The 25,530-nt window shown below is 40.0% G+C and overlaps 1 protein-coding gene across 2 annotated transcripts in view; it reads left to right on the top strand.

Moving 5' to 3' along the window:
* The first annotated feature begins 4,403 nt into the window (after positions 1-4,403).
* STK24 (serine/threonine kinase 24) overlaps positions 4,404-25,530 on the top strand; it is a 61,318-nt gene continuing 40,191 nt past the window's right edge. Inside the window, exons 1-2 of one of the 2 annotated variants that reach the window (XM_075089902.1) lie at positions 4,404-4,705; positions 19,879-20,109. In XM_075089902.1, the coding sequence (XP_074946003.1) occupies positions 4,622-4,705; positions 19,879-20,109 (315 nt within the window). In that variant the 5' untranslated portion in view covers positions 4,404-4,621. Of the gene's footprint in view, positions 4,706-4,922; positions 5,324-19,878; positions 20,110-25,530 lie in introns of those variants that run through there. The other variant, XM_075089901.1, reaches the window with a different exon arrangement.

Here is a 25,530-nt window from a genome sequence, read left to right as displayed (position 1 = left end):
CTCTCCAGGCCATTTCGGAGACTACAGAACTCTCCTACCCTCATGAAAAAATCTCTTTCCTACACTGAGGAGTCATCATGTGTTTCATTTCTCCATCTAGAGAATTTTTTCTGAATCTTTGGTCATGGTTTTCTTCCCTTTCTGGTACCTTTTTTCTATGCTAGAGTATCATTTTGGAAATGGAATTTAGACAGTCTATAGGAGCAGCACGGATTTATAGTGAGGTATAACAATGTTGTCTCCTTTATTATTTACTCCTTTCCTAATAACTCCTAACATAGTTTTATCTTCCAGCTGATTTGAAATCAGTGACAGCCAAGATTTCCTTCCTGATTGGTAGCAACTCAAGTATGTGAAGTTAAACTCTTTTCCTGTATGCTTCCCCCTGTATAGTTGTCAATGCTGAACTCCCATCTGCCGGCATGTCACCCAGCAGTCACTCACTCCGAGATTCTTCTGCAACTTCACGATACTTGGCAATGTGAGACTATGTTGTAATTTCTCTTTAGTCTCTTTTCTAGGTAATTCATGGATACGCTAAGCAAGATTGGTCCCAGATGGATTCCTGTGATAATCTACTGATAACACCCTCCCCTCCACTGTGAAATGTTTTTATTTTCTCTTTCCTCTCTATCATCAGTTACAGACCCATGTGAGGACTTCCCCTTTTATCCCCAGGACCACTTCAATTCTTTAAGGTCCATTCGTGAAGAGCCTTGTTAAAGCTGCTTTGCATTATATGATACACTCAGGTGTCATACATTTAAAATGTAAGTATTCAAAACGGAGCTTTACTGACAAACTATTGAGAATTTGAGTACGTAGTCCATCAGGCTATTAACAGGGTAATTAAAAAGAAGTATAAGACTAAGAATCTAATACACACAGTTAAGAGAAGAAATGCCACATTCCTATACAGGCTGTTAAAACAGTTTACTAAGAAAACAATCAGTCAAGAAAGTGTAGAAAAAGGAAAGACAAAAGATAGTGGTGGATCAAGATGATAAGGAAGCGAGAAAAAAAATCCAGCAACAAGCTGAGCCATGACCAGTATGGTACTGTGGTTCAGTAAATTGTTCTACAGCCCCTAGGTCAAGGATGGCAGGATACCCCTGCTGCCGTACAAGACGGACAAACTCAATCAACCCTATCTGCATGGGAGTCTCCATAGTCCCGTAGCCATACCTTACTGCAAGCAATATTGTCAGGTATTCAGCCCCAAGCTCTTCTCTCTTCCCTAGGTAAATTTGTGCCTGTGAATTATTCAGCAATACATTTCTCATGCACTATATTTTGTAGACAAACGTCCTCCCTGTTACAATCCACGGTGCTTTTTCTGTAGTGTATTTATTTAAAGGTAGGATTAATTATTTATATATGGTATATTACAAATTCTAAAAGACCTAAATTTCTGGTGCACCTTTCTTCTTAGAAAACATCAGCAGCCTTACACTGCATGTTCGAGAAGTTTCAGTCTTGGTCAGTCAGGAAAATATTTGTTCTTCACAGTTTATAAACAGAAGTTCACAGCCACCGCCATTACAATGATGTAATCACGTTTTTCTTTTGTAACTTTTTTCTTATATAGCCAGCAAAGCAGAAAATCTTTGCGCATTCAAAGGGTCATTTTAAATTGAAAGCAAGCCAGGTATTGAGAAGTCTACACGTAAAATAAACTGAATCTTTGCATGCTGGAAACACCTGGCTTCAGAAAGATACCATCTTAATGATAAGAACTATTTATTTTTTAAGTCTCTGTCATTGTATGGGTATGGTGGGCAATCATAACATATAATCATTCTATTTTTAATAAAGATTTCTGCAAGAGTAGCCTTTCTTTGGAGTATAATACACAAACTAATTTTTTCTCAGAAAAGGATAAGAAAAGGAGAGGAAAACTTGCAAGGCTTCTGTTATTTAGCCTGTGGGGATGGAGCAGAAGTTGAGCCTGAAAGATTAGCATTTACAAAACTAACAGTTAACAGAAACGCATTTGTTATTTTAAGATTACATTCAAAACTATTTTGGTTAAGATTTCTTCAAGTCCAAGAGAGAAATTGGAAGTGTATCAGAACATAAGACACAGTATACAATACAGAAATTGACGGAATTTAGACATTCTAATACATCATTCTGACTTCATTAGAACTTAACTTAGACTAGTGTTATTGACATAGAGTTTGTCTTTTGAATCTTCTCTTTTGTTTACATGTATTTAACAGGTAAATCTGCTCATAGAGCTTATTCCACTGGTTTAAATGATCATTTTTCAGGCACAGCCTCTTGTTGAAGACGTAATGCAGAACTTTGAAACCCTGAGATGAAATAGATCCATGATCTTCACTCAGTGATAGCTTACAAGCAAGAGGAAGCTTACATGGGGAAAGGTACTTCAGAGCAGCTAGCACATGGTGACTTTCTTGTGCTTGTGAGATGTGAGCTAGAGAATCTACAGACTAAACGTAGAGAGGGAATTAGCAAGATAAAACATAAACAACTCTAGCAAATTAAGTATATGCTCCTTATGAAAATTATTGAAGTCCCAAATAGTATACTAATGGACAGAAAATAATAGCTTTATACCTTTCATAATACAAAAGACAACATTTATTTTTATACTTTTTTTATTTTCACTCTGCACTGAATGCGCAACTGCAGAAAAAGTAAAGCGGCTGGTAAAATCTGTATCCTAATGGCTATATAGAAAAGAGTAAAAATAAAGCTGCACAGGCAATGGTAAACCTGACATTTTCTCAATGAGGATTTTTAATGTTATGTGAGGTAGCGAAAGCTCAGTGGTATTCATGGGACAAAGGAAAAGGTTCGCTTGTGGCCCACTGACAGAATTTCTCCCTTGCAAGCTAAAAAAATTTACTGCAAACAGTGGAGCAACCGTGGAGATAGTAAAGCTCTACTTTTTTTAAAAAATAAAGACAACTGCAAAAATGCTTTAGAAAACAATCTAAATGGAAAGTTTTGATACTGATTATTGTGACTGTTTTTTAATTTGACTTTTGACTGAGGTAAAACTCAAATGAAAGCTTTTTAGGAAAATGAAGGTTTCTTAGAAAATTACATGCCAGTAAACAGTAGAAACATTTTCATATTTCCTGAAGTTAAAAACCCCATAATTTAAACTCTGTTCCAGCATTAAGAAAACTAGCAACTCCTTCATGAACAACTAATAAAAAATTCCAATAGTTCAATTTGCTACTCCATTTCTATCCATCATCCTTTCCATGTTTCAGTGTACTCAAGAGCTGGTATATTTAGCCTAAGTTATGAAGGAAACGACCAGTGTGTGTGTACATACGCATGCTTGCATAAGGCTGTTAGCTAATTTTATGAGTTTGACTAAAGGGTAGAAATCTTCAAGACATTTATGTTTCTACAAGTTTCAGGAAAACAAGATTTTGTAGCATTAGCTCAGCACATATTAGACGACAAAGAATATCATACCTATAGGAGAAACTCCAGTGGGAGTTTTTGTCTAACAATGTAAGACCATTTTATATTTTAAAGTGTTTCCTGCAGTTAAGAGATTTGCATGAAATCATAGAATAGAATCATAGAATCATCAAGGTTGGAAAAGACCTCTAGGATCACCAAGTCCAACCGTCAACCCGACACCACCATGCCTCCTAAACCATGCCCTGAAGTGCCATGTCTACATGTTTTTTGAACACCTCCAGGGATGGTGACCCCACCACCTCTCTGGGCAGCCTGTTCCAATGCATGACCACTCTTTCAGTCAAGAAATCTTTCCTAACATCCAATCTAAATCTCCCCTGATGCAGCTTGAGGCCATCATGTCTAGTGAATTACCTACTGAAAAAGCAATTTATGCTGCAGTGGATGCTCATCCCTTTCAGTTGAAAAGACAGTGAACCACCGTCCTGCGGATCCCAGACCCACAGGCTGCCAGGCTTCAGCAATTTTTATACTCATGAAACTAGCTAGCTTTTTGTGGGGGGAAAAAAGGAGAGAATCTTAAGGCATTCCATAGCACATTGGAAATGGCAATGGAGCTCTTGAATCTTAGCTTAAACAGGCCAAATACGGGGAATATAACATTGTCAACTTCTTGAGGGTTTTGCATGGATCCAGGGTTTCTCTTGTGTGGGGGAGACCTGATCGCTGACCCACTCTTCTTCCAATTAGGAAGTACTGCAAGAACACGAGAGTCACTTTGGTTTCATGCTTTTGCAACTTCTGACAGGAAGTCAAGCGCTTCCTGAAACCATATACCTCAGTAGATCCATGACAGCAGTACAGTGACCTTTCTTAAAGCACCCAAGTGAAGGGGGTGGGGTGGGGGTGAGGAGAAGGACATGCCAGAAAACGGCTAGGGTTTCGGCCATCCGGATCTATCGCCTCACCCCGCTTTCCTTATTTTAAGCGAGCAACCTCCGAGCCTGACGCTCGCCTCGCTTCACCTGTTCTGCCTCACCAGCAGCCGGGAAGCCGCTCTTCGCTCGGGCTGCGGGAGAGGCAGAGGAACCGGGGCTTTACTTGCGGGTTCTCTCCACCGAAAAGGCCGAGGACGAAACCCACCACGACCCGCAAGGCCGCCGCCGCCCCGGTGCGGGCCCCGCCGCCTCCCGCCCCGAGGAGGAGGACGATGCAAGCCGGACGCCCGGCAGCCGGCACCGCCTGGGGTGCTCGGGGGACTCCGGCCCGGCCCGGCGGGTCTCCCTACCCCGCCGTACGTACGGCCAGGCTGGCGAGGGCCCGGCGCTCGGGGCCTTCCCGCTCCCCTCCCCCCCTCCCCCGCCGGCCGTTAGCCGGTGGCAGCGGGTGGGGTGGTGGGAACCGGGCAGGGCAGCGCGTGCAGGTAGCCCGGTAGGAGGGGAGGGGAGGGGAGGGGCGGGGCGGGGCGGGTGCGCGCGCTGCCGTTGCCTCCCCCTCCTTTCCCCTCCTCCCCCTCAGGTTTGTCATCGTGTCGCCGGCAGGGCCCTGCGCGACCGCACCAGTAACGGCCGCCCTGCGCGCGCGGCCGTGGGGGGAAGGAGAGGAAGAAGAAAGAGGAGGAGGAGGAGGAGGAGGAGGGATGAGGAGGCCGCTGCATCCGTGACGGGGGCCTGAAGAGCGCGAGCTTGGGACGGCCTGTTTCCCACCGCTGGCGCAGCGGCGCTGCTCGCTCGGGGGGAAGGGCGAGGAGGAGGAAGAGGAGAGGGAGGACTCTGTGTGTGTGAGAGCGAGGAGATGAGCTAAGCCCTCTCCTCTAGAGTCGCCTGAGGAGACCCGGCTCCCCCCCTCCCACGTCCCCGCTGCCGCCGCCATGGCTCGCTCCCCAGTGCAGCCGGGCCTGCCGGGGATGCAGGTGAGGACCCACCGCCTCCCCCCGCCCCGGGCAGCGAGAGGGGCGAGCCCCAAGGGCGGGCACGGACACACACTCCCGGTGGCGGCGGCTCCCCCGGGTGGGAGAGCGAGGGGTGGGCTCCGCCGCCTCTCCCTGCGAGCTGGGGTGGGGCGGGCAACGGCGCGGAGGGGTGCGGTGCTTGTCGGTAAGGGGGTTCCCTCGGGTGGGGGTTGGGGAAAGGGAGGAAGACACCTCTTCGCTCTGACTGGGCCCGGGGGCCGGGCGGGGGGGAAGGAGCGGGATCTCGTAACCCGTGGAAACGAAACGTGCTGGCTTCGCGCAATGCCTAACCGAGGTGCCTCCGGCTGGCGGAACCGTCCCTCCCTCCCTCCTGCCTCAGCAGCCTCCGTTTCGCTGAAAGCGTGCGGAGCGGAGGGGTGCATGGTTTGTCTCCCCCCCGTCCACTAGTTCTCCTCGGTGTTTTAATTCATGGGGCGAAGCGTGTCTTGATGGGCGGTTTTCGGTCCCGTTATTTTGACGTGATTAGGGGAAGCATACATAAAAAGAGGGCCTGGAAATGTTGACCTTCAGCGCGTGCTGCAGTGCCCATCTCTGTGGTGCTGGCTAGTGGGAGTGCTGCCTGAGGTGGGTGTTCGGGGAGCGCGTTTGGCTCCAGGAGTTGGTTAGCTGCTGCTTGTTATACAATGGAATTTGCTGGTTCTGTGTTGTAACTATATTTTGAAAATAACTGGTGTGGTTTTCTGGTGGCTGAGCTGGCTTCCCCGTGCCTCAGCCCCCGTGTTTTTCTTAGTCCAAATGCAAACTACTGCTGGAAAAACATTAAGGTCATTGGTATCTATGTGTTGTTATTCTAATGTTTGCCACATCTTATTAGACTCTTCCCTACCCCAACCTTGAAAAGAAAAACTTATGAACGGCATGTGGAGTTTTTTTCCAATTTATCTCCTGGCTTGAAAGTTTTTGTCCTTCATTTGGTTTAAGTATTGATTTACTCTGGTCCATTGTTCCATGAGTCAAGATTCTAAGTCATGAATCTTTTTTCTTTGCATAACCTGAGGATTTGGATTTGAAATGTTACACGCTTAGGCATGGTATGGATTATATGCTCAGCCATAGTACTGGATGCCAAATAGAGTACATAGGCCTTCACTCTGAACTGATTAATTCATTGCTCGGTGTAGGTACTGCTGTTGAGTGCTCAAGTTCACCTTCCGAATATAAGCAGTTCGCTGACTGCCAGAGACAGAGAAGTAAAGGTTTGTTGCTTTGGGTAGGGTTAAATTAATATTGCATTTTTATCCTTTCAAAACATGTTAGAACCAAGGGCACTATTTGTATGTACTTTGAAACAGAGTCTGTAATATTTTAGAATTCAGTCAGATCTGTAGCTGCTCAGAAGTGAGAGAATGACAGTCATTCCAGCAATATGCATGTACTGCTTTTGTGTGTCACTGCGTGATCTCTCTAAGGACCTACCTGCATTTTTTATTGACTTGATTTGTTATTTAGTTTGTAATATTGTTAGCTGTACTAAATGGGTAGATATTTAAGGTTTTTGTTAGTCCACATAATTTAGTAATTTGGGAATTTACTTCAAATCCTTTTTTGTTCAGGGCAGTGTTCTTTTTCTCATGAGATTTTATTGTATTATATGAGAGTTTCTCAAGTGTGAATTTTAACAGTGTAAAACCCCAAAACATAAAAAAACCTCAACCACCAAATTAAAGACCTGCTGATATGTGGAGGCATAAAGTCTGTTGGCACTGTGAATACTACTTGCTAATTTTCTCCACCTGGTTCAAGATATCTACATCCATTTCCATTCTGTCAGAGTATATAGCAATTTTATAGTGGTCTGTTTTCAGTACAGGGTTCTCTTTGATTTTACTTGCAGATAAATGTTCAAAGAGTAAGGGACATAAAATATGTGACATCTACTTAAATAAGACAAAGGTTATGGTTTGGGACTTTTTATTATGTAAAAGAGAGAGGAATAGAGCTTAGTTCTTTGGGTTATAATTAAATTGCCTAAATCACGGGACTATCTTTTCTTTTTCTGTAGTGTGATCCCTCCTCCCCACCTACCAGCTTCTGCAACAAACGGTGTAAGCAATGTCAGTGAGAAGTTATGCAGCTTTCTCCTACGTTCTTTGCTGTACTTATACAAGAGAGCAGTCGGTATCCCAGTGTGAGCACAAGTAACTTTCTTGATCCCCCAAAAAATCACATGCAGGGACAAAACTTTATTAATGCTGTTGAGTGTGAGCAGAGTAGTGTGTAAATAGAGCAGCGGAATGAAGGATTAATGTATTTCTCTCTGAACAATGTATCTGATTGATGTTTGAAGAGTGATGCATGAAGAGTGATGCATAAAGAGTGAGTGGGTAGAGAATGAACCAAAGGAATGAAAAACTGTGGAGGAAATGTAGGATGGTGTTGGAAGGTTGTCAAAACCTGAGATTTGCCGTCTGCTGCGAAGCGGGCATGTTGTAACCTGAATAAAAACAGAGTTGGGTTTTGACCTAAATTTTTGTGCATGCAAATAAGCTTGGACTCAAAAGTTTAGGCTGCCCTTGGTTTAAGGGCTTTGTGTAGATATGAGTTTGAGTGTGTTGCATGAAGGTGCATCATTACTAAACTGAGGGTGTGTTGTCTTCTTTCTTTATTCTTTATAAAAGTGGCCTAGGGAAAAATGCTGTTTATCTGTAATGCATGAGATTTCTGCAGGGCTGGCTTGGAATAAGCGTATATGACCTTGATTTTCAGACTGGCCTGCATTTCAAGGCTGTGATAAGCTCCTACAGCTTCTTTATGGAAGCTATATTTTAAATAATAAAGTACTGTGTTTATAAATTTATGGTAAAGGTGCTTGGTGAACTGTAATATATTTTGAAGCATGTTAGAAGTGTGTTGGACCAAAAAGCTCAGGAAACAGGCTGGCAGAGAAAATCTTAAGGGATGAAGCTGCAGAACACAGTACTGCAGTACGTGAAGCTGTTGGATGTGTGGCAGCAGCCAGTTTTAAGGTACTCTTTAACAATAAAGTGTTAAAATGAATAGTGATTAAATGTCTTTCTCCACTCTTTCCCCACTTAAAATGTTTTGGGGTTAAGCTGCGTCTGGTTTGCTTGTATTTTTCTTTGTTTCTGAAGTTGGAGAACCAGAAAAGCAGTTTTTTACCCTAGCTTTTCTGTCTACTTCTGTGTGAAATAACTGTGTAGAACAGGTTTTATTACCCTACTTTAAAATGAGCCTTTTATTATGGTAATAACAATAAGAATACTTTAAGCTCCTCCCGAGGAAATGGCTCTTTCAGCTTCAGATCCCAGGGAAGTTAGAAAAGCCCACAGGTAGTTTGCCTTTTTGAAGTTAGCTGTGTTCAGGCAGTACAGTCGCACAATTAGAATGTATCTAGGTGTGACCTCTAGTTGTAATGCTAGGTGCTTCCATAGTAAAGGTGATTAAAAGATTTAGGTGAATAAGCATTTCAAATACACTTCCATGGCATAATGAGCACTGATAGGGATTAGAAATAATTCTTGTCACCTTCTTTTTCCTGTTTCAGTCTCCTAAGGGGCGGGGGGGGGAAACAACCCCCAAAAAACAGCCTAAATGCCCTAAACCCCTGAACTCTTTTCTTCCTCCCCAGAAAATAATTTTCTGAGGTTTGTTTGTATTTTTAGGTGTACCCATATGTCAGCTCCATAAAATTCCTAAGGTGCTTTTAAAATGCCATCATCTTTAAGCCATAGTGTCATAAAAACCTTTCTTTATCCTCCTCCCTTTCATTTTTTTTGGGTAACAATAACAGTGTTTATGCAGCAAGTTATTTTTATTCATTCTTCATTGCTATTTTCAGTACAAGAGCTACAGGTTCTTCATCCAAAATGTAACTAAGCATTGACATTCACACTGTCTTGGTTCAAGGAATGTTAACAGTTTAAATTTAAGTGGCAACTTGACAAATGAACAGAAAAGAAAGGTTGTTAAGTATAAAGGCACCATTTCTGGCTCAGAAAGTGTCTGAAATGTCAATTTGCTGGAGACTGGAAGGGTGTTTTGGGAAATACTGCTGTTTATTTGTCTGTTCGTGCACTTTTCCCAAGATTTTCTGCTTTTGACTGCTGTAGGAGAAATGTTCTGGCCTAGAGGACCCTTTGTTCTGATCCAGCATGGCTGTTCTTTTGTTCTTACACACGATATATATTACTGTCTTACCTATTATAACCCACTCTTTTACAAGAAACTGTTGTAACTATTTTGTGTGGGCTCTGTTTTTGGTAATTGCAAAACATTAGGTTGTTAAATCAAAGGCACTGGGAAGGTCAGGTTGCCTCTGCTGCCTTTTATTTGCAGCTTCTGTGCAGGAGATTAATTTTTCCCCATTTTGAATTTTTTGAAAGTTTGTGCTCACTGTTACTGTTTGAGTTAAGTTTGATAAATAGTTTGCAGTAACTTACGGCACTTAATTATTTGAAAGATCCTTGGACCGTTGCGATCATGGCTAATCTCTTTTAAGATATCCCAGGGATAGGTGTCATGATTCTGTGGCATATTACGAGCTCAGTCCTCAGGTATGAGGACAGAAGAGTTTTAATTTTTGAAAACGAAGTCTGCATCTTTTTGACCTAAAGAACAAGGGCTGTGTCAGGCCTATGTAAAAGGTGCATGGAGATGTTTTAGAGAAGTCAAATCTTATCAACGGTGGAACTATTGGTACTGGGAAGTCATGTATCTTCTAGTGAATATGTGGATACTGAACTTTTTTTTTCCCTCATACACTCGCAAAAATCTTGCTATTAAACGTGTGAGGAGGAGTTAGGGTTCCTTTGGAGATGCTGCTGTGGGTGATTTCTTGGTGTTGTGCTTTACCTAACTTCCTAGGAAGTCACTGTTGCAGGGGAAACCTTCAATTTGCATAATGTTATTAAATCCTAGTGCTGTTAACTCAGACTGTCCAGTTAAAATGACTGCTGTTCTGTTTTCTCAGTCTTCAAGCTTTGTTCTTTATTTTTGTGGTCTTTGCAGGTCCTTTTCTGTTAGGTGGAAAATAACTTATAATTAATGTTAAGGTATAGGCAGCTCTGTCTTTGGGGAGGAGTTTGAGGTACTCAGTCCTTTAGTCTTTGGGTTGAGCTCATCACTTCATGAATAGCTGAAGAATTTCTTAGGACAGCTTTTTGGAATAACGATTGAATCCTTATTTTTTGTGAATCCCTGTGTTACATTGTTTCATCCCTTCTGTGGTTTTGGAGCTATGCTTTTTAGACATGCTTTCCAGAATTCTATTTAATTTTAAACGTTTATGTAGAGGTTAGGTGGGGTGTATATACAAAGTCAGAGGAGGTAAAGAAAGGTACTGTAACTTCCAAAGGCTGAGCTTAAAAAAATCTAGTTTTGGATGCATATGTTTGAAGAATAAAAGAAAAGAACAGTCGTGTTCTTTTTGATCATTGACAAATTCTCAGTGAAAGAGCTGGATCTTAGCTGGATCTTAGTTTTACACCTAGTTAGTACAGATGAACGCTTTCATTGTAGACTTTGTACCTTTCATTAAATGTTTTGCTGATTAGTCTTCTGAAAAGTAAAATCAGTTATTGCTGTTCATGATAATTATCAACTGGCTCTCCGAGTTTATCTGATTTTACTTTATTTTTGACAGATGAAACTGAGAGAGCTCCCTTTCGTTCAAATTCGAAGGCTTCTTAAAAATGTCTTTTTCCGCCCCCCCCCCCCCCCCCCGCCCCTTGTTTTGATAAAAGTCCCAGACTATTAAAAACCCTAATACTTTAAGATATTTTGTCTTTTTGGGTTAGTTAGCTGCTCTTTCAAAATACAGGTAAGGCTTGATACAGTGCAGTAAAACTGAGCAATTTATTTTCTGCATACTGCCTCTGTTTTATTTCAGTTTCCCACCAACTGCAGGAAATAATCTTGCATATAGTGTCAGTTATTCATATCTGGTATATATATATCTTGCTGAAAATAAAGGCTTGCCCACTTCAGAGAAAGGTAAAATGCTGGGTAGCAAAATTTGAGGCTTCTCATTCCCAGAAGTACTTTTTCTGGATGTGAAACCATCTTATATGGGTGTTTTGGGGAGTTTTGTTTTGGTTGTGGGTTTGAGTTTTTTGGTTTTAAGCTTGAAGTTCTCTGGGTACTTGAGAACATTGCCTGCATGATCTTTTCTGCTAGATTTCTGTTCTCTGGTCTTTATATAAATTAGTTTAAAATAAATAATTCATGTGCAGCAATGATATCTCTTTTAAAAGAAAATAATGTGCAGTAAATTTAGCAGTAAAAATAATTCTTGGTGTGATAGAAATAGTGTACCACAGGATAGCCAAGACTGGAAGGGACCTCTGGAGCACATCTAGTCCATCCCCCTGCTCAAAGCAGAGTCAGCTAGAGCAGGTTGCTCAGGACTGCATCCAGCCTAGTTTTGAATACCTCTAAAGATCCACATCCTGCCTGGGCAACATATTTCAGTGCTGAACTACCCTTACAGTAAGAAAGGTTGGTTTTTTTCCTTTGGAGGTTTTTTTTTTTTCTTTTCTGAAGTTTAAATGGAATTTACTATATCTAAATTTATGGCCATTGCATCTTGTCCTGTTGCTGGGCACCACTGAGAAAAGTCTGGCTCTGTCTTTACTCCTTTCCATCAGGTATTCACACATAAGATTTCCAGTCCCCCAGCCTTCTCTTCTCCAAGCTAAACAATCCTCACTCTTTCAGCCCTGCCTCATATGTCTGATGCTCCAGTCCTTAACCATCTTTGTGGTCCTTCACAGGTCTCGCTCCAGGATGACCATGTCTTGTGCTGGGGAGCCCAGAACTGGATGCAGCACTGTAGATGTGGTCTCACCACGTCTGAGTAGAGGGGTAGGATCTCCTCCCTTGACCTCCTGGCAATGCTATTCCTCTTGTAGCCGAGGATACTGTTGGTGTTCTTTGCCACATTGGCACATTGCTGGCTCATGTTCATCTGGATGCTAAGGGCTTCTCTTTAAACCCACTTGCCAGCCAGTCTGTCCACAGCCTGTACTGGTGTATGGTGCTACTACTCCACAGGTGCAGGCCTTTGCATATGCCGTTGTTGAATTTCATGAGGTTTCTGTTGACCCATTTCTCCAGACTGTCAAGGTCCCCCTGAATGGCAGCACAAACCACTAGTGTATCAACCACTCTTGCCAGTTCTTTGTCATTGGGAAACTTGTTGAGGGTGTGTATTACTCCACTGTCAGGTTATGAGTGAAGATGCTAAACACTGTTGGCCCCAGTATCGACCCCAGGTAGTTCCTGGCCTTGATCTGGGCTTGGTGCTGCTGATTTCCTAGCCTCACCTCTGTACCCTTGGACAACGTCTCTATATTCCTCCTGGGTCACTTGACTCTGCCTCTACCTCTTGTATGCTTCCTCTTTATGTCTGAGTTTAGCCAGAAGTTCCATGTTCACCCATGCAGTCTTCCTGCCACCTTTTCTTGCGTTCCGGCATGTCAGATGGATCATTCTTGAACTTGGAGGAGGTAATCCTTGAAAATCAACCAGGTATCCTTGATTACTCTTGTCTCTAGGACTGTTTCCCCTGGAATTCTTCCAAGCAGTTCCCTGATCTGTCCACTCTTCCTCAAGCCCTTCACCAGTAGGAACCACCTGGGCCCCTGTGCTCTTGACCCTCACCTCTAAGGGCTCATGAATGGGTGGTTTAGAACACTTAAGGAATCACTGACAAAGGTATTAGCAAAAGTGGTCTTAATATGATGTGGTAAAGGGGCAACTTAACAAAATTCAATGGCAAGGTTCACTCTAATTCCTGCATGGGAGAAACATACAAAGAAAAATTGAGTTAGACTCAAGTTAAAATGATTCACAGAGAGACTGTGGATGCAAAAGGTTAAGGAGGACCCTCCCATTGAGCCACGAGGTTCAGAGTAGATCCCCTTTCTGAAGTCCTGATGGAGCTCAGGTGCTACTAGGTCCAATCTTAGTCTCAGACTTGGACAACGGTTTACATCTAAGGGATTGTACATGCAAAGTTTATGTAATGTTTCATTAGCATCAATTCAGCATGCAGTCAAAGTTATCAAAACAAGATCAAAGTTACCATACTACAAGGTTATGCATGATATTGGTTGCTTACCAAAGATCTGTCATTGGTAGAAGGTCTCTCTGCATTAAGGAGCAACATTGAGAGGTTTCCCACCTCACAGGGAGATCACTGCCATACAGCCATGTTGTCTCGGAGGGAGAGCTCCAAGAAGGCTCACTTAGGCTGTCATATTTATGGGATAAATTGGTTGGCTTGTAGTTAAATTACATGCAATGGAAAAGGTATGCATGAAACTCCCTGTACCCATAACTTTGTTCTTTGATAAATGAGTCTTGGAAAAGCCATCCACCATCGACATGTCAATCGCATGATAGGTGTTCTAAGCTTGTATACACTGATACTCGTGGTGCAACTCTGCTCCTTTGTGGGTTTTTAGAGAACAGATTGAAACTAGAGGATTTCATGGCCTGGCTATGGCTGAGGCCTTTACCTCCTTTGGAGCCTGTACCAAACAACTGCTTGGTTGAGTGCATCCATCACAAAGGGCCATGTAGTCATGCTTGATATGTTCCAGGTCTCTCCAGGCTATTTTGGTCATGCCTGATGTGGAAGAGTAGCGTGAGGTAATAGTCCAAGCACTGAATAGCTCAGCTGAAAATGCTTGAAAGCCTTAGAAGTGTCTCCAAAATGTCCTAGATTGAAGTCCTTGGCAAGCACCAAACTGTCCCAGACAGCAGGTCACACCAGCAGGTTGGGACCTCCATCCCTCACAGGGAGGGAGTCTCCCACTGCTACCACTTGCAGCTTCCGCCTGGTGTTGTCACAAAACTGATGGTTTGTGTACCCTGTTTCTATATTAAATAGATTTACTTGTGTAAGTAGTACAAAAGTTAGAGCAAGAGGTTGATGCCCCTTCTTGTAGAAGATAGAAGTTGTTTTGCTCCTTAATGCGGTAGGTTGCGCACCTAACGTGAGATGTCCAAACTTTTCAGTTGCTTCTGATGAATACATATATAGTGGTTGGTGTTTCTGTAGGAAGCTGGCATTTTTGTGTGAAACGAACACTAGATAATTCCCAAATGTTAACAATGAACAAACCTGTAGAAGTGGTCTTAGAAATGATGTCACGCCTCTCTTTTCCCCCTGTATTTTTATCTTTCGTTTTTGTCAGTTGTAAGGAGTCTCAGTGTCTTGTTTAGAATGTGAAAGTGCGCTGATGTGCAGTAATAGGGCAGAGGAAGAAACCATGAAGGCAATTCCTTAAATGACAGTGGCCTTAAAGTCTTACTCTCTGATTTCAAGTGTTCTTAATTTTGTACTATAACGTGCATTGACCATACTATAAAATTTAGTTTGTGTTTGAAGTTCTGACTTGGATGCAAATAATTTGAGAACATATCAGCTGAATGGGGGCAGATCATAGGGCTGTCTAGTCATGTTTTGTGTTTGACAGTGGCTATTGGAAGGTGTCTACAAAAGACTGTAAGAATACAGTAACTTGTAGTGCTTCTGTGGCATAATGCCACAGCTTTTGCTAAATCTAACTGCTGAAGGATTTCCAGAGCCAGAAGTGATTATTTTGATGGATTTTTTTTTCTTTTTCCATTAGTTATCCAGTCCTTAATGATTTTGTAGGGCTCACTGTCTGCAGTATCTTATTACAGCGTGGATCTGGTTTTATCTGCATGCATGTGAACAAGGTTCAGAATACATTCTTTTTATCTCCAAGTATGGTAGCAGACAAGAGTAATCACCAACAATCACAAACCAGTTCACCATGTGATATTTTATTTTCACCAGAAATCTCTGAACCTCTTCAGATGATGATATTTTGGGCTCAGCCTTGATAGGGAATGAGGACTGGGTTAATTGGAAATTGGTTTGGTGAAATGAAAAGTATACAAAAGGAGGTGTTGAAAGGTGATTGTTTACTTCAGAAGAGCAGGCATAGTGAAATTAGAGATCTGCAAGTAAAATCAGTTGCCCAAACAAAATTGAGAACTCGAATACAGAGATGGCTTGTAATTCTTGTAAGTTAAAGAGAAAAATAGGTTTTTTAACCCTTTCCTACAACAACATGATGAATAACCCTTCATAAAAGGAGGTTAGAAATAAGAACTGGAATGAGATACAGAAAAAGACTCGGTTAAAGCTATATCTTAGGTGAGATCTAAGTAGTCTGAATTTCAGTAACATTTCCTGTTGAGTTAATGCAGGTGAGAATTAGAGATTCATAAAAACAAATGTTTTAAGATTTGTATAGTTCTGGCTATGAGGAGAATACTGGAGAGATGTCTGGTTTTCTGCAGCATTGTTCTTGACAGTTGGTGACTGAAAAGTCACCTTAGCATAAAAAAAAGTGGATGCATGCTGTTGAACTTTGCTGATGGTACAAAATTCAAAGGCACCCGTTATACTTGAGAAGCCATTACTAAAGAACTACATGACCTCGAGGAATTGAATGCCTGAACAAAATAGCATAAGTGTAAGGTGTCATAAGTACGAATTATTACAAAGAACCTTTGCAATAGGCTGGGACCTCAGTTTGAAATGCAGAGGACTAGGAAGAGGTGAGTGGGTTTAGCTGGTCGCAGCTGAGCTTGAGCCATGGGGCCAAATTGAACAAATAGTCTCTGATAATGTATCAGACTATCTTTATTCTGTAGATGTGGGCAACAGTGATGTTGGGTACTGAGAAGAGTTCATTTTAAGCACAGTATGTTTTTCAGGCTGATTAAGGTCAAAAGTAATGAATCCAATGTGGAATGTATAGAGAGCTGACTCAAATTGTTGGGTGAATGGTGGCTCTGCTTATGGTAAAATGTAGAGGACTTTGTTCTGCATGGCTAAACAGGCTGAGAACTGAGACGGGATGGTTGTTATTGGTGTTGAGGAGTGTGAGAAACTATTTAAAACAAAATCCAAACTAAATCAAGTGGTTATGGAAATAATAAATTCTGTAATCAGTAGATCTAAACATTCTAGAATTTTTCTGATTTGCTACAATATGCATTCTGTGACATACTCTGAAGGAAACGTTTTGGTGGAGATCTGGCTCCTTATCAAACAAGGTGATTAGCTTTATCCTTTTGCAGCAGATGTTGCTGTTCCATTCTGCTCTTTCTAGCAACATTGGTGTGCTTAGTTACATGAAGGGTCTTTCATCAGTTCCTTTTATATTTTCATATTAGTAGAAAAATGCTATATGCTAAGTGAAAACTTGCAAAGAGTGGAGTCAGCGAAGTTGTAGTGTCAGACTCTATGGAAGACGTTTTCTATATTCAGTCATATAGAGAGAATATTTATAAGGCTAATTGTTTATTTTGGGTCTGTTGGAAGTATTTGCAAAAACAAACAATTGGGTGAGAATCCTTTCCAGATGTGATCTTATAAAAATGAATGGGAAATGACCACTCATGGAATTGGAATTCAAGTAGTTCATTATGTATCTGGAAGCCTGTTCTGTCCATTTTTGAAATAGATCAGGTTGTTAGAGAGAGGCCAGCAGGTGGTTTTCCAAAAAACACAAGTTGACAGTAGTTCAAGCCTCTTATTTCAAACACGTGGTCTCTTGAGAAAAAATTTCAGACCTTCTTACAGAACAAGGGAGTTTGTGTTTTTTTTTAACTACCACTGCCTCCTGTTGCTCAGAACAAAGTTGAAAAATGAAAGTGTTTGAATTTTAAAACTAAGACACGAACTTGCAAAAGTACTGATTTAGGAAGGAAAAGGTTTTTTATAAGTAGTAATTTCACAAGGAATTTGGAAAAAGAGCTATTACTAAATTTAATTATATTAATACCAGCTATTATTGAACAATTAAATTTTTAAAATGGCTACAAAAATTTGATTGTAAAAAAGTGGGAACAATTCTCCCCCGCTTCTCACAGATTCCAGGAACAGCCATCTTCCCTGCTTTTCTGTAATTATTAACACAAAATGACTGTGAAGATGTTCTACTGCAGTTGTTTTTAAAACTGTCGGCCTAGTACCAGAATCCCAAGTGCTTGACACTGTAGAAATGAAGCTTGTGAGAGTTCTGCAAGTTTCTGGAGATTGTGGTGTCATAAAGTAATTTTAATATATGATCATAATGGATGTTTGAGGGATTGAGGGACAAAGGGACAATAGGGGGTGAAATATGTATGGCCAACAGCTCTCAAATAGTTGCTGGCAGGTCACTCTCATACCCTTAGAATTTTTCCCCGTATGAACAACTGCAGTATACTGCCACTTTGAGCAGTTCTGGCTTTTTAGTCTCTGGAGGTGAAACACAGAATTTTTAGGCAGCTGTAACTAGGATTGGTTTGTGACTTGTCCACGTGTCTTTGTAATGATGTAATGCTTAGATTCCTGTGGCTAGTGAATGGAACCAGAAGGCTCGTGTGGATGGATTAGGTGTGCTCAGCTCTCTACAGCATATCATCTCAAATTGTAACACAGTATGTATGAAAACCTAGCCTGATAATTGTCTTCCATAAGGGAAAATCTTATGCAAGTGTTAAGGTTATTTTTATTCTAGAATAATTGTCAGAGAAGTCTGTTTTGAATATTGACAAAAGAGCATTCTGTGGGGCATGAGGGGAACCACCACAGCATGATTTGGTGCCTCGTTCTGTGATCTTTTATAAATGATCCCTGGAAGCATCGGTAGGGGCTATTGTATAGCTAAAGTGTAACTACAGTTGCTGGGAAACGTGAAGTGCCCTGGTTTGGTTTCCAACTGGGAGATATATTAGCACATTATGTATGTAGTATTTAATAGTGTGTAATAGTATGTCATTCTCGTTACACTGAAATTAAAGGAGAACAAACTTTTTTTTTGTGGAAGGGACTTGGATCTCTTGCTCTGTTCCTTTTAATGGCAAAAGGGTGATAAACCTCATGTCCTTCTGTTTGTTTCTGGAAACTGACTTTGGATAGAAAGATGAATTAATAAGACTTAAATCAAGGGGAACTTCTTGGGGCTGGCGAAGTCTTTCAGTGTGTTTAGAATGACAGAATCCAGGATGTTACACAGACACGCTGCCTGAAGAACTGAGTTGGTTTATCTCTGGGCTCAGCCAGTCACAGCTACCTGGTTCTCAAAACACATAATTCAGCAGTGCAATTCAGATACCTCCAGATAAACTAAAATATGTTCTGGACTATCTTCCTCTTGGGGCTGCATGGGTTATGTAAGCTTTGAGATGTGAGAGCAGAAATAGATGGTATAGGTGGGAGATGCTGTATAAGTTAAATCTAATTTTTAAAGAGAAAATGTTGGCTCAGTGCTTGCCAGTGGCAACTTAGAAATTTTCGTTCATCTCTTCATGCTTCTGCAAAGTTTGGTGAAGTATAAACTGTGTGGTATTATGCTTATTTAGGCATTACTGATTTTTTTTTCTTGTATGAGCGTTTTCCTATATCAACAATGTATTTTTGCTTAGTTAGTGTAAACCTCATCCTTTTAAGAACAATAACAAGTCTTTGAAGTGTTTGTTTTATTTCTTAAGGGAAAGATTCTAAGTACTCCTATCCTATTTTTCTTCATTTCATGACTATTCCCTCTACCTATGACATTTCCAGTTTAATTGTAATTTGTATATATTTTTGTTAGCTATAAAGGCTCCTTGCTGTTAGATTAAGAAGGTACACAATGGAATTTACCATCCGTGCACTGAAAGTGAGAAGCCGAAGAGCAGCAGTAGCTAGCTGCTTTTCCGCTTGACAGTGGGGAAAAAACCCAAATATGGCAGAGTGGTCTGCATAGGTCTTATATCTGTGTGCTTATGTGAGTGCTCGTAGTTTTCATGTGGATGTTCAAATCCAGATAACTGGGAACAGGATGTTTTTTAGGAGTGAATGAGTTTACCCAACAGAGAGAAGAGGAAAAAGAAAAATAAATCCTGCTCCAGAAAACCCTGGGGTCGGGGGTAAGGAAGAAGCATGGAAGTTTGTGACAGTGATCCTTAGTAGGAGAAAATTGAAGAGGATTGCTTGTCACATCAAACAAAAGGAGGTAGTAGTCTGTGCACTGAAGAGTGGGAACAAAGTCTTTAAGAGGATGAGATATGTGAAAAGTTCAAGAGAGGAGGAGCCTGGGTTCTCAGGAGGAACCAATTTCAAGAGAAAAGGGTAGACAAAAGGTTTACTTTTGTTGGTAGTGGTGTTCAACCTGTTTTGGTTTCGACAGAAACAGTCTTTCTAAGGAGCTTTCATTCTTGGTGCCTGGGTGCAGTTTATTGGCAAAGAGAGAAATTGAGGTAGCAGCACTTTCTGATGCCAGATAGAATAAAACCCTGGCACAGAGATGGTGTTAAATTTGTGCTTTATAGACAGGAGAGCAGAAATGTCGCAGTGTGTGCATATAAGGAATGTAGGAAGAACATGTTCATTATCGAGATAGAAAAAGAATGGCTGGATAAATAGGAATGTAGAATTTGAAGTGTTTGTTGCCTTTAAAAATATCACTTTTCATTTTAATGTTACAACTACTAAGTAACTTTTCTCTTATTTTTAACAGACTCTGAAGGCAGATCCAGAAGAACTGTTTACAAAACTGGAAAAAATTGGTAAGGGCTCTTTTGGTGAAGTTTTCAAAGGAATTGACAATCGGACCCAGAAAGTGGTTGCTATAAAAATTATTGACCTAGAAGAAGCAGAAGATGAAATAGAAGACATCCAACAAGAAATCACAGTGCTAAGTCAGTGTGACAGTCCATATGTAACTAAATATTATGGATCCTATTTAAAGGTAAGGCGCTCACAGATGATGGTGATTTGATTTTATAAGTAATTCCTTTCCAAGTTAGCCAGTCGCGCCTGTTTTCGTTGGCAAGGTTTCATTCAGACCTCAGTTGAAGAAAAATATACTTTTGTCCTTTCAATTCTGAAGAAAGAACAAGTTACTAAATTTTGTGAAGTATGTGACAGGACTTAATAGAAAAAAAATTGCACCGGTCTTTTGCTATTTCTGTACAAAAAGAAATGAATTTAAATAACATCATTTTATTAAGCTCTAAGTAAGATGTGTACATTCTCTTAATATTAGGAGAATGTAAGTTTAACTTGTTTAAATTCAGAAAATATAACCTAAGTCTGCACTGGGAGTTGTCAAAACACTAAAAACAGTGTAGTATCAGCTGTTTTGCTAAGCTTGAAAGTTTTTGTCAAGGTTTGGTTAGTGGGAAAGCTTAGGTTGCTTTTCCAAGGAGACTGAACCTAGCCTTGATCTGAGTGATTTAAAAATTAAAATAGAAAAATTAATTTATTTGGACATTAGCAAACAGCATATTAGCTGTAAGTGAAGCTAATGGAAGGGGTTTCCATTAACTGCCTTCAGAACCTGTTTCCCTTCCCTCCCCCTGCCATATTAATTAATTTCAGAGTTCATTTTAAGTGTGCCAGGTAAAGGTGGTTTTTTTGGTTTTGGTTGTTTTTGTTTTGTTTTAATTGGATGGATATAGTGATTTATTACCTCTAGAAAGTAGTGAAAATATCTGGAAGCTTTTGATACTACTTTATTTCTTTGGTCAGGCTTTGTCCCCATCTGGACAGCTTTCTTTTGTGACAGTGAGATGGTAATCTAGGTAAGAGATCGTTCTCTTGACAGGGTTTGGAGTTACAAGTAGGCAGAAAACACCTTAAGGTTAGTTTTCAGTCTGCTTTTGGTTTTGTGGAAGCATTCTATTTCATCAGCAAAGGCATGAAGATTCTGAAAGGGACACCCTGTTTTATCTCTGGATTTCTGAGACTGCCAGTTAGTTTACCAGGGAAAAAAGGACTTTTTCCTAATCTAGGAGACACATTACTGAGGGGACAGACAGTTTTTCTTTTTTCCCTTGTGCTCTGAGCGAGTTTGGTTGGACAGCTTGTCACTGAAGGCTTTGTGAATGATTTCAGACCTGGTAAGTTGTCATCAGTACCGGACTTAGGAGTATAGTTTAGGTCTCAGAAGCATCAGGAGGCATGTAGTTGAGCACAGTAAATCAGATAAATTTTTCATTGTGGCTTTTATGTCTTCTTTTGAAATTTCCTAGTCTAGGTTTGGTAGTTAAGTACGGCAAAAAGGCAAAAGTGGGATTTCTCTCCTGGACTGTCTCTCTACTTCAAATCTGTTCATTTTAGAGGAGGAACAATAAGATTTGTAGCATAAGTGAAATAGAACACAAAAGAAATAGTTAGAGCTTTGATGGGAATGCAACTTAATAGTTTTTAAAACGGGTACTAGCAATGTGGCTGAAAAAGAGAATCCAGTGTCCAAATTCGAACTGAGTGAATGTCAACGTCTTGTGAAGATAGTATGGCAACTGTTGCTTTTCCTAATTGAAGGAGAGAGGAGACTGTAGGGCTCCGTAGCCTGAATGGGTTTGGCCGGATGGGAGTGTCATTAGTGATATTTGTGCTTATTGTTGTGAGGAGGACCTTCCGAAAATACTTGTACCTTCCACACCCCTTCTGTCAAGCGCAGTAGCCTGTGAATTTCCCAGTTTGTGTCAGTTTTCTAAGATACTGCACTTAGAGTGGCTATGTATACTTTCCTCCAAAAGTAACCAATTCATAGCTCTTTCTACATCTAGTTGAATGTACAGCTAGTCATGTTTATTCATTACTTCAGTTCTTTGTGAATGTATGTGGTTTTCAAGACGCTTGGTACTACAGAACTTTTGGTCCTCAAGACAAAAACTTCACTTCTTTACGCTGGTAAAAATAAACGTGGTTATTAGGTGATGCTGAAGTGACAGAATCTTTGCAAAGGAAACATTTTGCAGTTCTGTTAGCTTTCTTAAGTAAGGGTCAGGTCTTGTTATTGGATGGTAATAATGTGTCATCATATACAAACACACTTACTTAAAAAGGACCATATTAATGTTTAAATGAATTGGTTAATATTCTTGGCTAAGAATCCAGGTTTATTTGCTGCAGATCTTTGTTATATTTGCAAGCCAGGACTGCCATATGCAGTTCTAAGGGCCTGACCACCTTTTAAGTCTATTTCTGACAATGTGATAATCCATCACCAAGAATGTTCAACATAATTAATTTCCCACATTTTGAGTGATTAGGAGACATAATTTCTTCCATGATTGGACAGTTTAGCTCTAATTACAAGAAAGGTATTAATGTTTTCCTCACACAATGAACTTCTTTGAAGTAAGCAAGTGGGAAAATGATAGGATCTTAGGTTATATTGCCAGCCACTGCAGCCATTATTATTCTCTAAAGCCTGTGCAGCATGTCGTGTGCTGACCATGTGTCTGTTGGATCTTGGATAGAAAGAGGTACTGTTTATAGAGGACTCCTAAATCGGTTTTCTATAAATTATTTTTGGCAGACAAATAGCAATTCCAATAACAATTTCAATCTCTCATTTTTTTCCTTCTAGCTCTAGATCAGTCTTTGTTTCCCTAGGTTTCTTGCGTGTCCTTTTGTGAGCTGAAGAGATGTCTTATTATGTAATAACTTTTTTCCTAAGTACTCCCATGTCAGTTGTTAAGTAACAGTATGTATCTTTTATGGCAACTCTTTGGTATTTATTTTGCTAAAACAAGTGTCAGGATACTGGAAAAGAAAAATTTCTATCCCATTTGGGACACTGGCAGACCTGATGATTAATATTTCATGTCCCTTTCTAGAAGTTTATGTAGTTGTAGAATACCTGCTCTGACATACTTTAAAATATTTGACAGATTTTTAAGAGGCATACTGTATTTTCAGCAAAGATGGTTGTTGGGCATTGCCATGAAGACTTCTATATTTTTGAAGATTTTCTAGGTAGCCAGAATGTCTTGGGGTTGTGGCGGTTTTTATTTTGTTTGTTTGTTTGTTAAATATCTGAATCGTCTGTCTTTTGAGAAATCCTTGTGGTGTTCTTCATTCTCTGTTATTCCACACCTGCTTCAATTAAGCTACATGATTATAAATGCCAGTGTGTTAAGGGGCCTGTTGCTTGAAATTTTAGCAGGCTTATATAATACCGCTGTACTTGCCTGAGGCCTCTTACTGTCTTCAGATGATGTTTGCGAGAATAGCTTGTCAAGCTCTTGGTGTCTACACGCATGATATACATGGAAGTACAGCTTGAAATAAGTATTATCATTCAATGAGTTAATGGCAGTTACTTTGTCTTAGAAATCTACTTTTTTTTAAAAAAAGTTAATTTTTAGCTACTTTTTAGAATAGGGTGGTGTACCCAAAGGCCTTGTTAAATTTTCTTACTCTAAGATTTTTTTTGTATTCCAACTTTATCTTTTCAGAAATGTTTGCTTTATAGCAATTTTTTTTTCATATCCAGAGACTAAGCCATATCTGTTCATGTGAGGTATGACTGCTTTAACACAGTGAGTCTTAAAAAAAAGCAGCTTATTGCTTGCATAGAGCAAGTCTTCTGTTCCCTCTAGACTTTGTTTGTGGTGGTTTGTGTATAACTGCTGTCATCAGCATTCACTGAAATAGTGCAATAAGCAGTAGTGAAGTAGGTACCAGTTTAGGTTGTCATGCTGAATATAGTTTAATTTGCAGAACACCTGTTTGTCAGAAACCCTAAGGTCTCTATATAAAACAGAAAACCAAATACTCCTTTCTAAAGCCACACTTTTAAATATGTCATCTTCATGTTCCCATTCTATTGGGGCAAAGGGCTTTTGTCTGCTGTAGGAGATGGTAAGTAATCGGAATGTTGCTCTTAAATCATGTCACTGAAACATGCTTTATATGGGTGCATGTATCCAGAGAGCTTGACGTCCCTTATCTGCCATGGCATGTTAAAACCCTTTATCAACGTTCCTTAATGAAGTAAGCTTAACAAAATAGGTAGTGACTCCATTATTTCCCTGCTCTGCAAACCGTATCTATTCTTGCTGTCTTCGAAATGAAAGGTTCATCTGTTCCATCTGTGATCCAGTTAAATGATCTGTAGTTAGAAGAACTATAGTTCTTTTTAGATCCGTGTAAAATTAATTCATTAAACTTCTCTGGGACTGTTTACTACTTTATATTTTAGGTGACAGCATCCTCTGCCTCCTTTGTGGTAGAATAGGGATTCTTTGTGGTTTTTGTTAGATTTATTTTTTAATTTTTTCTTATAAAATTGTCTAAAGTTGTTTACTGTTTCTTCTGAGTTGTACCATACCGTAACTCTTCAAAAGTATTGCTATGCTATTTATTCTAAAAGTTTTTCTATTTGGAGCTTGTCAGCTCTGCTTTTTACATCTTACTCTGCTTTACCAATTTTTCAAGTGCTTGGTTAGATTTAGTTCTGAAGTTGTTTCTCTTGCCTTTTTTAGGCCAAGTTGTCTGGAATATGTCTTATTTCCAAGATTCAGATGCCTCTCTGATAATGTTTATTCAGTTTTGTTAATAACTTTAATTGCTGCTTTATTATAACTTCATAACATTTTCATATTTCTTTGATCTTGGATTATTATTTAGAAATATAAGAGGAAATTAATTTGTCTTTAAATGGTTGAAGAACAAAATTTCTTGGCGCTTTTACATATACATATATACATATGTATGTGTATACATATACACATATGTCACTCAAAGCTGAGGTTAATATTTCTGTATGGACAAAAGCAGAGATCCATATATTATGTATGTATGCATATGACATTAAGAATTTTAAATCTTTAAATTCCCTTAGACTTCTTTACATATGAATATAATGGTAGAGCAAATGGTCACTAAGTAGTTTCAACATCCAATATAACTAGGTACAAGTGATATTGAACTGGTATTGAGCTAGTACATATTTTAAAAAATATTACTGTCTCTAAACTCATGTTTCTTCATCCCTGAGACTCGTATCACTATAGTGTAATACTAACAGTGTTTTTCTGGCACACTTTGTAGCTTTTGAGATACTCTCTTTTGAACTGTTTAAACTTTTTGACCCAGTGAGACTCAGACTTCTTTGTTTACCCCCTTCTTTTACCCAGACAACTTCCCATTCCGTAGAATTATTTTTAAAATTCTTTAAAAAAAAAAAAAGTCTGTTAGAAGAGCTGATGCTTATAAGGTTCATAAAGGATAGCTGCTGATACTTTCATTTTAGTCTTTATACCTGTATGGGGTTTTATTTCATGCCTAGGATATAATATACCTACTGCTGTAAGTCCAGCTGGTGTTTATATAGAGAGCAAGGAAACAGAAGATAAGTCCTGCTTAAATTTTA

Source organism: Phalacrocorax aristotelis, chromosome 1 (assembly GCF_949628215.1).
Source record: "Phalacrocorax aristotelis chromosome 1, bGulAri2.1, whole genome shotgun sequence".
Lineage (NCBI taxonomy): Eukaryota > Metazoa > Chordata > Aves > Suliformes > Phalacrocoracidae > Phalacrocorax > Phalacrocorax aristotelis.
This window is presented reverse-complemented; position numbering and strand designations above follow the sequence as displayed.